The sequence below is a fragment of the Pholcus phalangioides genome, unplaced genomic scaffold, assembly GCF_987345545.1.
Source record: "Pholcus phalangioides strain wild (caught in Gottingen) unplaced genomic scaffold, Ppha-v1.0 ptg000017l_1, whole genome shotgun sequence".
Classification (NCBI taxonomy): Eukaryota; Metazoa; Arthropoda; class Arachnida; order Araneae; family Pholcidae; genus Pholcus; species Pholcus phalangioides.
This window is the reverse complement of record NW_028301610.1, coordinates 10,778,307-10,792,594: the sequence shown is the minus strand read 5'-3', so window position 1 is coordinate 10,792,594 and position 14,288 is coordinate 10,778,307. Positions and strand designations below refer to the sequence as shown.

Here is a 14,288-nt window from a genome sequence, read left to right as displayed (position 1 = left end):
GAATGGTTCAAAACATATTATTTCAAAAGACAATAAGGAGTCGTCATGAATCATAAAATAAGTGAATGTGTACAGATTCAAAAGGATGTCCCTCAGGGATTGGTTTTGGTCCTTATATTATTCTTATTTTTATAAGTGGAATCTAAACGAACAATTAATATCATTCACTGATGACAGCTCTGTATGGGGAAGATGAAAGTATTGAAATCTTATAAAAAAAAACAGAAGATAGCCTTGGATGTATTAGTCAATGGTTGAATGAAAACAAATTCAAAATAAATGCAAAAAAAAAAACCAGTATCAATGCATTAAAACAAGAAATATAAATACTAATTCAGTAATCTCCATGAAAATATGCATTTGCAACCAATAAACACAACAAAACTGGAACTGTCATGAAATAAAAAGAGTACATCTATATGAGTATTTAGGAATTACCATACAGGAGAATTTAAAATACAATTTTTACACATTGTGACAAATTGTTAAATAAAATCCAGTTTTATACAGTTATACTCTATAAACTTAAATATTTAATAAATACAGATTTTTTGAAAGACATTTTCTATGCTTGAATTTTTTCAATCATAATTTGTGTACTGTACTTGTAGGATGTGTACTTGGGGTGAAACTTACCAAAGTGATCTAACAAAATTGAATAACACATATAACAAAGCAAGAACTATAATAATACAAACATGTAATGCAAATGACAACAATATAAACTTATAATCTAGATATTATATAGCTATACATTTACAGCATTATAAATTTTATGATGAAAAATAACAATCGGGTATAAAGGAAAAAAATGGAACATCAGTAAGAATCAAACATGAATTTGAATTCCCAAAAACAAGTAAACAAATTTTTCAAATTTTTTTCCTTTACTGCTCCAAAAATAATGAATTCGTTTCAGTCCACAGCTTGTAATTGTAACAATAAATATGATACTTTTATGTATGCAAAAAACATAAAAAATTATGAAAATATATTTTAAGACTGATTTTTTTTAAATACACTATGTATAATCAATGGAAAATATTAAAAAATTTAATTTAATTCAAAATAAATCAATCAGGCATTTTTCACGGTGTTGTGTTGTGTGATGAGTATATATGTACTTGTATATGCATATCTCTGTATGTGTGTACATGCATGTAAAAATAGTATATAAAACCAAAAGCTATATTTACTCCATAGACTCAACCGTTTCCGACTCATTCATCTATGTAAAATATTTTAATATTTCAAGTGTGATAATTCATCAAATTTTTTGTTATGTATACATTTTGAAATATTCATAGTTTAATATACAACATTTGCTAATTCAACAAAGGTTCTGGGGCATTGTGGCAGCAATATACATAACAATTTAATTTATGGGACTCCATGGAAGGTTGTTATGTCCCTTGGGGCCTAACAGGCTTTTATGTTGATGTCTTTGTATGTTTTTTGTTTTATAATTTGTAAATATAAATGCATTTTTGTGCTTGTTTTTGCGAATAAAATTAAAAATAAAATTGAAAAAAAACAGTCATTGTAGAGATTTATTGTTATATCAAGTATCATTTTAGCAATGCTTTACTGTAATTGATTAACACAGCTGTGATTTTATAGAGCAGTGTTTCTCAAAGTGGGCAATATCATTCATTAGGGAGCAACAAAAAAAATTAGGAGGGGGTGATAGAATCTGCAGATACAACATGGGACCCTATGGGTTGATTCAGCAATGGCTGATGGGAACAATTTTTTTGTAGGGGGGGGGGGGCGATGAAACAGAAAAGTTTGAAAGACTAATATAGAGTATTATTTAGAAATTGTCAAAGAATTCACTTTCATGTTTTTGATCTTGTATGCCTTACTACAGGAAGTAAACTTTGTGAAATTATGTGCAAGTCTCTGGTTCTTGGACAAGAATAAATTGCACATGAATTTCTAATAAGCCTCATCATATGGTGTGAAAATGGTCACATATGAAATGTATTTTATTTAATAGCATATCACCAAAATGTCATGCAAGATTCAGCAGTGAAAAAGTTAACTTTTTTTTCTATTTCATGATTTATTGCTTGTTTGTTAACTGATTTGTTAATGAAGTCCATTAGAACATGTAATGAAGGAAACACTTGAAACAAGTTGACTCTAAATTATTTTCTATAGAAAATTTTACAAAGTTCTTCTTCAATTAATGCTGAAGACACCAGAACCTAAGCGTAGGGCTGATGAAATACTTTTCAAGTGCAACATATGTGAACAAGTTTTCGCCACGAAAATACAGCATGCCATAAGCTGTAAAGATAAAAAGTAAACTTTTTATGCCCATTATTTTATGTTTATTCCATATGCTCACTTTTATAAATTATTGTTCAAATTTTTTATAGTAGAAACTCTAAACATTCATTTTTATATGTAAATTTTGTCAGCTAAATATATAGAGTGACCAATCTCAATTATTAATACCAGCTCACAGTATACCATTGTACTAACTTTTCCCTCAATATTGCTTTAATCTCTTAAAAATTGACTCATTCTTTCCAGTTTTTAAGATTTGAGTACCATTTTCAGTGTGTATGTGAATTGTACTTTCCAGTTCTTCAAGATTTGGTGTTTCTTGATTAGGAGCAGGAATCAATTAATTTGCCCATACAGTGAGAGGTTGGTGGTGCAGCTCCCCACAGAAGAATGTAAATTTTCTTCCCAGAATTCATCTTTGTTTGATATCTAGGCAATTATACTGTACTTTGTATAATTGGTAGAGAGGTTCATCATTATGTTTAACTCTGTGTTTTGCGAGTGTAAGGATCATCACTGGAATTCGTCCTTTCCCATGTGTTTTGTTCTTTATTTTTGGGAGAAAAATGCCCAAAATCAGAGGATAAATCAAAGATAAAATAAAAATCATAAAGTTGCCAGAAAAAGTGAAAAATGTATTTTATATGCCTAATTAACCATGTTATATATACTTGCTATAAGCATTATATTTCTGAAATTTCATTTTTTCCCCCTCTGCTCAGTGACCAGTCAATGAGCAGTTTCTCTGGAAATGAGCTCCTCATTATAAGCGGGTTTGAGTGTATATACAGTAAAACGTTGAGTAACTGGGAAACGGATTAATCATGCTATGAAAATTTCATTTTCAGCTCTTCCCTATTCATGTTGTTGTTTTTATTTTTTTTTAATTGGTTAAAATGTAAGATTTTGTGAATGTTTTTTTGTAATGAGAACAAACATTTCCATTTCGTAGAACTGGATTTCTTTATCTTTTTATAGAATTGCCCTTCCCCCCATATATATTCTCAGAGCTTAACTCCCATGTCAATGTATTGAAACGGCAGCTCCTCCCTCCCCAATAAATAAGAACCAGACATTGTCCTGGGGCGATCAGTACTTGAAGATTTACACCCAATTACACGGAATGCTGTGAAGTTAGTCGAAATGTATTGCCTTTTTTTGCAACTGAAAGATAAGGCACAAGAACAGTGTAACTTTAAATGTGGTCATGTGACTGCATGGCTCATCAGCTGGGCCAGCACTATTCCTTGTTTGTGTCACTCTTGTAATGTATTTTATAACTGTGCAGAATATAGGAAAAGGATAACCATGGTTTTCACTGGCCTGTACTGGGCACTTCTTTGGGCCTCTGGGCAGACTTTATCTTGTGGCTCCCTCTGGAAAAGGTTATTATTATGCAAAATAAGAATTCATTTTTGTGGGTGGGACCCCATTTGTCTCGGGACACTAGGGCAGTGTCCCGGTTGCCCAGCCTAGTTATAGGCCTGGTTTTTATGGTTATCTAGTGATCACCTTCCTCAACGTTTGCCAAGATAATTGAGGTTCTACTGTATTTCTGCCATCAATGGAACACACAGTATATTAGTAGTGTGACTGTTCTTCAATAAGCATAATTTTTTATTAGATTTTTTTTTCACTCAAATAATACATATATACAGTGAATAGTCATTTTAAACAGGTAAAATACATAAATACTTTTTTTTTCAATTTTGTTATTTTAGATCGTTATTTTTACTTCAGCCCAGATAATCAAGCTTCTACTGTTGTTGAATTGAATGGCTATGAGTGGAATAGATAAATTTCATACTGGTAAAATTGTCGGGTTAACTGTTTTTATTTCACTCACATTTTTTCTTCTAAAAATATTCCATTATGATCTTGTCTGAGAATTCATGTTGAATCTAACTTGAAATTGCGAAACTACTTTTTATTAAGTAAATATTTTCATTATCTAATAGTTTTTGCTTGTCATAGATCAGTTATTGGACCACAAGGTGAATTGATGTATGTCCATAAAAGGTACGCATAGCATGTGTGCTGGAAATTAAACTTTTTATTTTGTATTTGAAAGTGGATTAACATGTAACAATTTTATCACATTATTTCCAAACATAAGTATTATAATAAAGAGATGAACATTGATCATAGGCTGTCAAACAATTAGAATTGGTCTTTTATGATCAATCATATATATTTGCATAGTGATAAAAATTAGTGAGAGACTTCAAAGGAAACAATAAAAAAAACCAAAAAGAATGTATGGATAATAATGATGAACCAAATGCATGGTTTGGAAAATTGTGTATGTATTTGTCTTCATTGATGCCTTGGTTCATTTTGTTATTTGACTCTGAAGCTTTGTATATTTTTGAAATTAGTATTTTTTAAATATTTTTTCCTGTATAAGGTAATTTTTTATCTGAAATTTTCTTTAGAAGGCAGGCATCTGGGAACACGGGTTGGCATTTTTAGTGCTATTAGACCTAGCCATCCATCAGAAATATCTACTTTTTCAAACCATGCAAGGAGTTCCCTCCAATGACGATCCATTCATTTAGTTTGACATTATTATCTATATATCTTTTTTTTTGGGTTTCTTGTTTTCTTTGAAATCTCTCACTAATTTGTATTATATATATATATATATATATATATATATACAACTGTATTTTTAGAAAGAACAAGTGAGCAGCACTAGTGCTTTTGTCATTCAAAACACCAATATTTCTATCTTTCTATGCTACAATTTTTTGATTATTTATGTATATATACATGTATAATTATATAGGCTAATCTTTCTAAGCAAATAGTCTTAGTCACTTGAGTGTTTTATCAGCATATGTCATGTGAAATTACAGTGAAACTTCCATAGGTGACTACCTCTATTCTATGGCCAACTTCCCTTTGCAACCAGTTTTTCTCGGAATGGACAATAGGCTCCATAGACATAATACAAAAATTACCCTTATTCTGCGGCTACCTCTGTATGCAGTCAGTGGCTAACCTGTCCACGATCACTTTCTTACAGTTAAGAGTTGAAAAAAACAAGTTTTTGTGCTTTTTTTCCTTCCTAATCCATTCAGAGCTCATAGCTGTCTTTGCATAGCCATATAATCTTTACACATCAGCATAAATGCATTTTCGAATCAATCAGATTTTCTGTTCATATACAGAATATCCATACAACAATACCAGGTTGGACACATTTGTAAATGGGATGGCAAAGGCTAATAATGCCATATGGTTGCTGCTAGCTGGTAAGACAGTTTGAAAATTTACTCCTGGGGTGATAGAATAAACCAGACAAATAACCTATCTTCACTAAATAGGTAAAGGATGTGGAAGATCTGACTTTGTGGATACTCTCTTCACTTTTGAGCACACAGAGATTCAGTAGAGCAACAGTGAGGGAGTGAACAAAATGTGGGGAAAGAACAGACAGATCTCTAATAATACAGATTAACGAATTGATCAGATGATCTGGTATTTCAAGTTCTGCATAAAATACAGTGAAGCCTTGATGTACATAATGATATCGCAACAAGAAAAAGTACTGTAGTTGAGGGATTATCATTATATCCAGAGGCAACATTATCATCACGTGTCATCAAATTTATGCTGCTGTTGTCATCTTTTCTAAATCAGCATTGTTAGTACCACCAAAAAATGTGCTTTTGAGCACCCTAGTATTTTAATTGATTAGCTGATAAAAAAAAATTCTGTTGGATGTATTGCCCCTGCTAGGGGTTTATCACAACATACTTTGGTGTATGGACAAAAAGTAGCGGGATACCGAATGCATTTGGTGATGCCCAATACCGATATTACTAGACATTTTTGGAAAAACTGAAATATGTGACAAGTTTAAAAATATATTGCAGGATATTTTGAGCAAAAAATGAATAAAAATAACATTAGTTTCTCAACATCCTCAAAAAATATTGCTACAGAAAGGTTTATCATAGTAAAAGATATTGAATTGAGAGGAATTCATTGAGAAGATTAACATTATATACTATAGGTGATTTTTCACAAACAAGATTTAAAAACACTCCTGTAGAGGGATTTGTCATTATATCAAAAGCAAACTTGTAACGAGATTTCACTCTATATGTATCTGGTTTTTTTTTTGGGCATTGTAAAAAAGTTAAGCATACAATTTTTTGTGACACTGAAAACCATTATTTTGAAAAAATCCTCTTTAAATATGTTTTTCGTGTCATACAATCTCTATTCGGCAGTCACCTCTGCAGATGGCTACTTTTTTATTTAACATCAAGTGGCTGTCTTAGAGGAGTTTCACAGTACTTTATCTGAGTGTAAAAGAAAACAGTGAGATCACAAAAAGTTCAATAACTTAAAAGCTATAAATGAACAATATTGCATTCAATAGAGCATTAAACAAAGCATAATATAAACATTCAGTGAGTTGAGTCACAAAATATGCACAATAGAGCATATTAATTCAAGCATAGTCCCACCTCCTTTTATGCAAGCACATTTTTGACGTGCCATTTGTTTGGTCTTCTCAAGCTACATAAATAAAACTTGAATACTTGATACTTGTTTAAAAATTGACTTCTAAAAAAGAAAAATTTCACAAAAATTTGCAAATTTTTATAGATAGTCTTACCCATTTATAACGAACATGGATATTACAAATTTTCAAAGTTTTTCCGTATCCTGTGAATTTTGTATTGCATCTCTATGTTATTTTAATTGTCTATAACAAACAGCAATTTCAGCAAAGTATGCTTGTAATGAATTTTTAGCTGGTTTTGAAATACGAATTTCTTTGTTAAAAAATCTTCTTCTAAATCTTCTTATCTGTAAATTTACTTTTCTACAATGAGCTTTTTCCTTGGAAGAAAATCTATTTGAGTGTTAAGTATTGTAGAAGTGGTAAAATCTCTTTGCTTCATTTTTTTTTTACTTTTCTCTGTTAGATCCTTAGAGAAGGGTTAGAGCCTCCTATACCTCCTCTAAAGTTAAATCCTATTTTTCTTGCAGGAAAACTTTTATGAAGGAAAGATTAAGGCTATTTGTTCTCAAGAATCCAACCTTCAAAACATCTTTTGTGCACATATGCCCATCTTTGGCTAGATTCAAAAGCAGGTTGTGGTGGAGTTATCATGTACGAGTTAATTTTGAGAATGCTAAAGTGCATAACACTAACCATTTGCTTCGAAAATTGGAGCCATATAGTTAGTTGATAGCCAAAAATTGAAAAAAAAAGTGAGGTATCAAAAAAAATTTGAGATTCAACAGTTTGTTATCAACGATTTGGGAACAAAGAGAAACTGAAAAGAAAGTTCTTGGATGGTTCAAGAAGAGGTTCAGAAAAAGTAAAGCACATTTTGAATGATTCAAAGAAGTCAGGCAAAAATATGGAAGTGACCTGGCCCTTGCTAAAAAGAAAAGACATCAAATTTTGCATGATTATTAGGCAAAAATTATTTTAGTCCAAACATTCATCTTACACAATCATATCAATTGAATTAAAAAAAACAACAAAAAACAATAAACAAATAGTTTCGTTGAATTATAAGTACGATTTTAAATAAAATTTAAACTTTTTTTTCCTAAATATATTAGTTTATTTTACTTTATGTTTATTTACTTTATTTTAAGAATGTTTAGAATATTGAAAAATGCTTATAGTGTATGTAAGTTATGCTTCATTTTGCTTGAATGCAAAATCAAAATCCAGTTTCGAAATCATTAATTCGGTTTTGAAATCGGTACGGATATAACGAAGTGTTCGCATATAATGAATAGTTTTATTGTTTTTTCCGACTTCATTATAAGCAGGTCCGACTGTATATGCATTATAAACACCAGAAGAATTATAGAAAATATCAGCAGGAAGAAAGATCAAGAGATAGGGAATCAAAGAAAACTGCATATCCAGTGCTAAGAGTCATCATGCTCAGTGACAGCACTTGAAAGTTGGAGCATTAACAAATGCCTGATGTAATTGTGTCGAGTACTTTCACAGCTTGGTTTGAAATTAACATTCATTATTGAGTGATGAAGTTCACCCATGGAAGTCAATAATGAACCACAATCATCAGCATTAATGATAATGATAAATGTAGTGAAGTCAAAGCTGTTTCTCACATGGGTAAACGAAACATATGTCTAGGGCCTCAAAATTGGCTGCTTTTTGTATTTTAGGCACAAAATATATGCCCTTCCCCGGTATGCCTTTGCCTCAAAGAACATTGTATATAAAAATTTATTATTGCCCATTTCCAAACTTATGAGGAACAGGCTCTAGGTGAAGTGATGAATATTCAAGATTTTTTGACAATGCTAATTTGTACTGTATTATTGGTTGTATAGATGGATTGGAGCTATGCTCATGATCATGTAGGGTCATCTACTTCTCTTGCCTAGACTCAGAAGCTTTTTTCTCTCCTTAAGACAATACAATCTACTGTGGAATCGATGATGTTTCAACGTCGCCCTTTGTCATCAGTGTACTCCAATGAATTAAATTTATGATGTGCATGCTTTCATCATTCTTTCCATTGATCTACTAAGATGTACCACATATATTCAAACCAAATGCTAGTGTCATGATGACTACCAGAGAGATTAAAAGAAAGAAAGGATTATTCAATAGTAGTTTGTCCCATTAGTAATGTTTGACCTAGTGGGTCATGTACGTCTCAGTAGTCAAAGGGCTATAACAGAAAAGAAAAAGGAAATGATAAAGTGAAGAGGATTCTGCAATAGCTCAAAATACTCTCTAGAGACTTATGACCAGTTTAGCAAAGCCAAAACTATGCTGATAAATGTATTCCAATAAAAAATAGGGCATTGTTTGTAGCAAGGTATTTGTAGATAATACTAGATATATACTAACATTATTCACACTAATGTTCATCATGTATTTGTAGATAAGATTGAGAAAAGCTCTCTGTTCAAATGTTTTTGGATTGAAAATCAGTTTATTGTAGCATAGTTTTTGTTACATGCATACTTCCTATAAATTAATTATTCATTAAAAAGCAATTAGAATAAAAGGCTTGCTCTAGCAAGAATTATTTAGCATACTTTTGCTACATATAATGTGAACATCTAAATAGAAATAGAAAACTTTATCAATGCCAGACATACAAAAATAAGTTACAGAGTATGGGCACTTCTCATCTAGTGAATTTGAACATTTTTTAACTTTATTTTAAATTATTTTTATTAATTTTTTTTATATTTTTGAAATTCTAATTTCTATTTTGCAGAGATATTAACTGGACTATTGATAAATATGTAGAAGATATCTATCAATGTGAAAAGTCCTGGAGAAATGCGTATTGGAAAACATGGGGCCTTGTTAACACTTTGCGTTGCACAACCTGCAGACTTGACTTCCCATGCTCTGAATTCACAAGGTGTCGATACCACAAAGAACCTATTGTTTTTCCTAATCAAGGCACAGTTGGGAATGTTCATGAAAAAGGTGTCTTTCCATGCTGTGGCTTACAGTCATTTAAGTTTGATCCTATCAACCCACTGCAGCTCTCTATGGTAACTTATATTGATTCATTCATTGATGTTTCTATATAGAGCAATGTTCAAAATTCTTTTGATAAATGCAATAATGCTTGTAGTGCCAGCTTATTTGCATGCACTGGCGTGACTTTAACATATGTAAAGCAGAAGGAAGATATTTATCAACACTTATAGCAGAAATTTGTTTGTTTGGGGTAAATGAGCTTTTATTGTCTAATTTTATTTATATATATATTTTTTTTTTGGCAGATCTAAAGTGTTTTGAAAAATGTAGTTTAATAAAATTTTGAAACAGTTAATTCTTATTTAATATAAATTTATGGTAGGATTATGAACACATAATAAACACTCTATAATGTAAGAAATAATGAGTGGGTTTTTTTTCACTGAAAATGTAATTGAGGCTTTAACCCTTTCCAGTGTGGTGTCCCCATTGTGAAACCACCTTTTCAAAATTCCATCAAATAATAACTAATATTCACACAGAAATAATTTAAATCCTATTAACTAGCTTAAGATTTAGATTTTCTGTCAGAGATGGCAGCATTATACTGGTTTTGTTTTGCAAATGGTAAAAAAATCTGCCATTTTCTCTATTTTTATGATACTTGTTTTAAAATTTATTTCCTAATAAAAAATTTCTTTTCAAAAATTGCGGATGGTTTTTTATAGTTTTTGCCCTATTTGTTGAAATCAAGCCATTCAATAAACTTAAGAATAGTTTAAAATCAAATTATGGAAGTTTTAAAAAGGTGGTTCCATACTGAGGACACCGCACACCTAGAACAATGAGATACCCCAAGTGTCATCAATATGAAACCACCACTCTGAGATGAAGCGACCTTGTTTTTCTTCATTTTCTCCCCTCTTTCTTGTTTACTATAAAATGGGTGACAGCAGCAATGGTATTGAAACATCTCAGATGTGTATTTGTGGAGGAATTTCTGGGGTTAGAATGGAAGATACAATATGCTATTTATGCTATTTTTTGTCCTGCACATAACTATTCTTTCATTCTAGTGGTTCTAGAGCAGCTGTTGATGACTACTTTTGATGCTCTCTCTCTCTCTCTCTACTGTTTTAATTTTTGTTTCCTGGAATTTCTTTTGCCGTGAGCAGGGACGGGCTTAAGTATTTTGCGGCCCTCTAAAATGAAGTTTCGCAACTCTCCAGTAACCATGGTGCACGCCTGGCTCACATTTGCACCAAATAATGAATATTAAACTACTATCTCGTGGTCATAAAAAACATTTGAGAAAGCCATTCGACAATAAATTTGAACAATAGTGTTCACTGACAATACCTTCTAGAGCAGACAGCTCTAGATGGTATTGTCACTGCCCAGCGAAATAAATTTCAAGTGTGCCCCCAGGCCTGACAGTCACAACCTTTATCTACCCAGGGCCACAACTAGATAGTCTTTCAGTCTGGCAATCATGAATAACGCCTCCCTCGTGTAATTTGAATAATTTTAAAGGAATTTAGCGTCTCCATCTGGTCCAGCACCCGAGGTACTAGATCTATCCCGCATCCCTCTTTCGGCTTGACAAGGAGGAGGAGGTTCTGTGGAAACCTTAGGCCAGAGGGCTCAATGCCTGAATTTTAGATTTCTTGGACAGAAATTTTTAAACTATTTGCTTTGTTAAAAATGTTTAAGTCGAAATGTAATCAAGGTATTTTTATCCCGTTTTGCGGCCCTAAAATTTAGTGGCCCGGTGCGCCCGCACCCTTCGCACCTGCCTAAGTCCGGCCCTGGCCGTGAGTTCCCCCTCCCCCAAATATTGTGCATTTGTTACTTTTATTGGTGATGAAATACCTATAAAATTCCATAGTACAGAGGAAGTAATATTATGCTAATTTTGGAGATTCCCTCTGATTAGGAGTCTAATGCATCTGATGATACCCCAGATGAAGAAAATAAAACAAAGCTGGATGATGATGAAAATGATGCTGATGGTGATGGTATACACTCCCCCAATGCCTGGATCTTCTTTACAATTTCAGATGGTTCCAGACAAAAAAAGCAAGAACCAAAACCCAGATTTCAAGGAAGAAATCTCAGGAAATTCTATCAATGCCAGATACATTGCCAATCTCGATGTTCTTGTTCTTTTTTTTAGTGTCACTGATAGAAAATTTGGCATTTCGAACAAATTTATACGCCACTAAAGAAGGAAAATTTACACTGTCATCTCATTGAAAGAGATGTACCAGCTATCTACCATCACTTATGTTGATCATTTTGGCCTACAAAATCTGTGGGAAAGGAATTTTTTTAAACAAAATATTGCTTTTCCTGCATTACACCCTAGAAAAGCTTTCAGTGTTCTAGGTGGGTAGTGTCCTGCTGTGTGACCACCACTGGTGTTTGCTGGATTTTGATAAAAATAAAATAAGTTTCAAAATACATTCATATGAGTCCTATGAACCGAGTATATGAAGTTAGTTTGGCCAAAAATTTTTTTTTTTATATAGTGCCCCTCAAAGGGCTAAGGAAAGGGTAAAGTCAAGCTTATATATATGTGACAAGTGATTTTGATATTTCAAGACAGCTAATAAGTGTGTGGAACACTTTTCAATAATCTCAGGAACATGTAAAAAGTAATTTTCTTTCAGCATGACTCAAGAAAACAACAGATAAGATAGATAGAATAATAAAAATGTGCAAGGAGAGAGATAGTAAAAACTCCACTAAGCAAACTACCTAATGAATTTAATTAGAAACACAGACCGAATGTGAATCGCTTGTAAAATGTCAACTGAACATTATGAGTTTCTTCGGTCATAGGCTATGCAATATATATAATACTTGTATATATAAATTTGCTATTAAACTCACACTTAAGGACATAAAAGCGGGAAAAAGAGAGAAATCGGTCCCAAAAAGCAAAAACCTTTCCACTCAACGGCGATAACCAGCTATTCAGCAGGAGGCAGGGGTTGTGTTCTGGGTTTTAATTTGGGTTCAGTGTTTTGATATCAGGGCTGAATTGTGTAAAAACCTCTGTATTCAAACTATGTGGTGTGGAATCTCTCTCTTATTCAGATTTTCTCAGATGCAACTTCCATATAGCGGTTTGTCAATAGCAGTACTTGGGAACATTATTGTCCAGTGGGATTGATTGGATTAAAATAAGTTTTTATATTTATTTAAATTTTTTGAGAGAAAAGGAAGTTCATGATTGAGAGTTTCAAATCTCATCACACTGATTTTGACTACTGATCAGGGAATGAAACTTGTACTTTCACATTTCCTCTTGCCACATTTGAAAAAATTTGATGTAAAGACCATTTTCAAACAAACCAGAAAAATAAGTGAGTGCTCAGCTAAATAGTCTCAAAATAGCTGAGGTACATCAGATTCCATGCAGTTGTGGAGAAGTTTGTACAGTAAAACCTCCCAACAATGGCCACTAATGGGACTTGAAAAATGTGGCTGCTATTGGGAAGTGACTGTTATTGGGAGCATGGCTGTTTTATTTCTGTAAGCTACTAAAATTTGTGATCTATATAACATGTAAAATGATAATCTGTTCTGCAATTGATTATGATAATTATATAATTGGTTGTATTAGAACATTGGTTGCATTATTATATTGATATTGTCATATTATAATAATTGATTAATCAACAGAGAGAGAAGGCTGTAACTAGAGGGAGATAAAGTGGGTCTGGGGGCTCTCTATGCCAGAAGGGATGCAAATTTCACCCTTTTAACTCACCTTCAACATTACGGGGGACTCCAAAATGTGTGCTTGCCCTGGCTGACCAAGCATCTAATTGTGGTCCTATTCTACAACACTATTTGGGTATCCTAAAATTTAGACTTGCAGTGCTGAGAGATAGAACACAACAGAAACAGGTGAGGAAAAACTGATATGGACCAAGACGATTTACCAGCAACCTGTAAATACTGTAGTTCTTTATTCCCATATAGATCAACTAGACCAGTGTTTCTCAAAGGGGCTAATAATAATGTTTCTGGTGGGTGATGGAATGGTCCAGGGGGTCAGTAGAAGCTACGAGTATAACATAAGATCCTATGGGTTCGCTTGAGTCAGGGGGCGATGAGAGAAAAAAAAAGTCTCTTAAGAAGGGGGGGGGGGTGATGGAACAAAAAGTTTGGGAAACTATAAAATAGACCATACATGCTCAACACATGCCTTGCAAGCCATATGTGGAAATTAGAGTCATCTGCTGTAGCCTGTGATCTCCAACCTAATTTTGAAAGAACCTAATGTGTGCTAAAGCAGCACATTCTCAGATCACTTAAGTGACACATGGCACATTCCCAGTCCAATTAAGTGGCCCACGGCACATTTACAGATCCCTTAAGTGACCTGCAGTGCATTTGAAGATCACTTAAGTGGCCCATGGCGCAACTGTAGATCACTTAAGTGGCTCTTTTTCCCTCTCCACCATCTTCAATATCCAGGAAAAGAAAGCATACATGATTTTAGCCCCCCCCCTCCCCC

At 32.9% G+C, this 14,288-nt stretch overlaps 1 protein-coding gene across 2 annotated transcripts in view; it reads left to right on the top strand.

The window, feature by feature from the left end:
* The window catches only part of LOC149072367 (SANT and BTB domain regulator of class switch recombination), a 70,364-nt gene that overhangs the window by 31,786 nt on the left and 24,290 nt on the right, over window positions 1-14,288 (top strand). For both annotated transcript variants that reach the window (XM_089246552.1, XM_089246553.1), the window contains 3 exons: window positions 2,164-2,307; window positions 4,270-4,314; window positions 9,543-9,828. In XM_089246552.1, coding sequence (XP_089102678.1) covers window positions 2,164-2,307; window positions 4,270-4,314; window positions 9,543-9,828 — 475 coding nt within the window. The remainder of the gene's footprint in view (window positions 1-2,163; window positions 2,308-4,269; window positions 4,315-9,542; window positions 9,829-14,288) is intronic.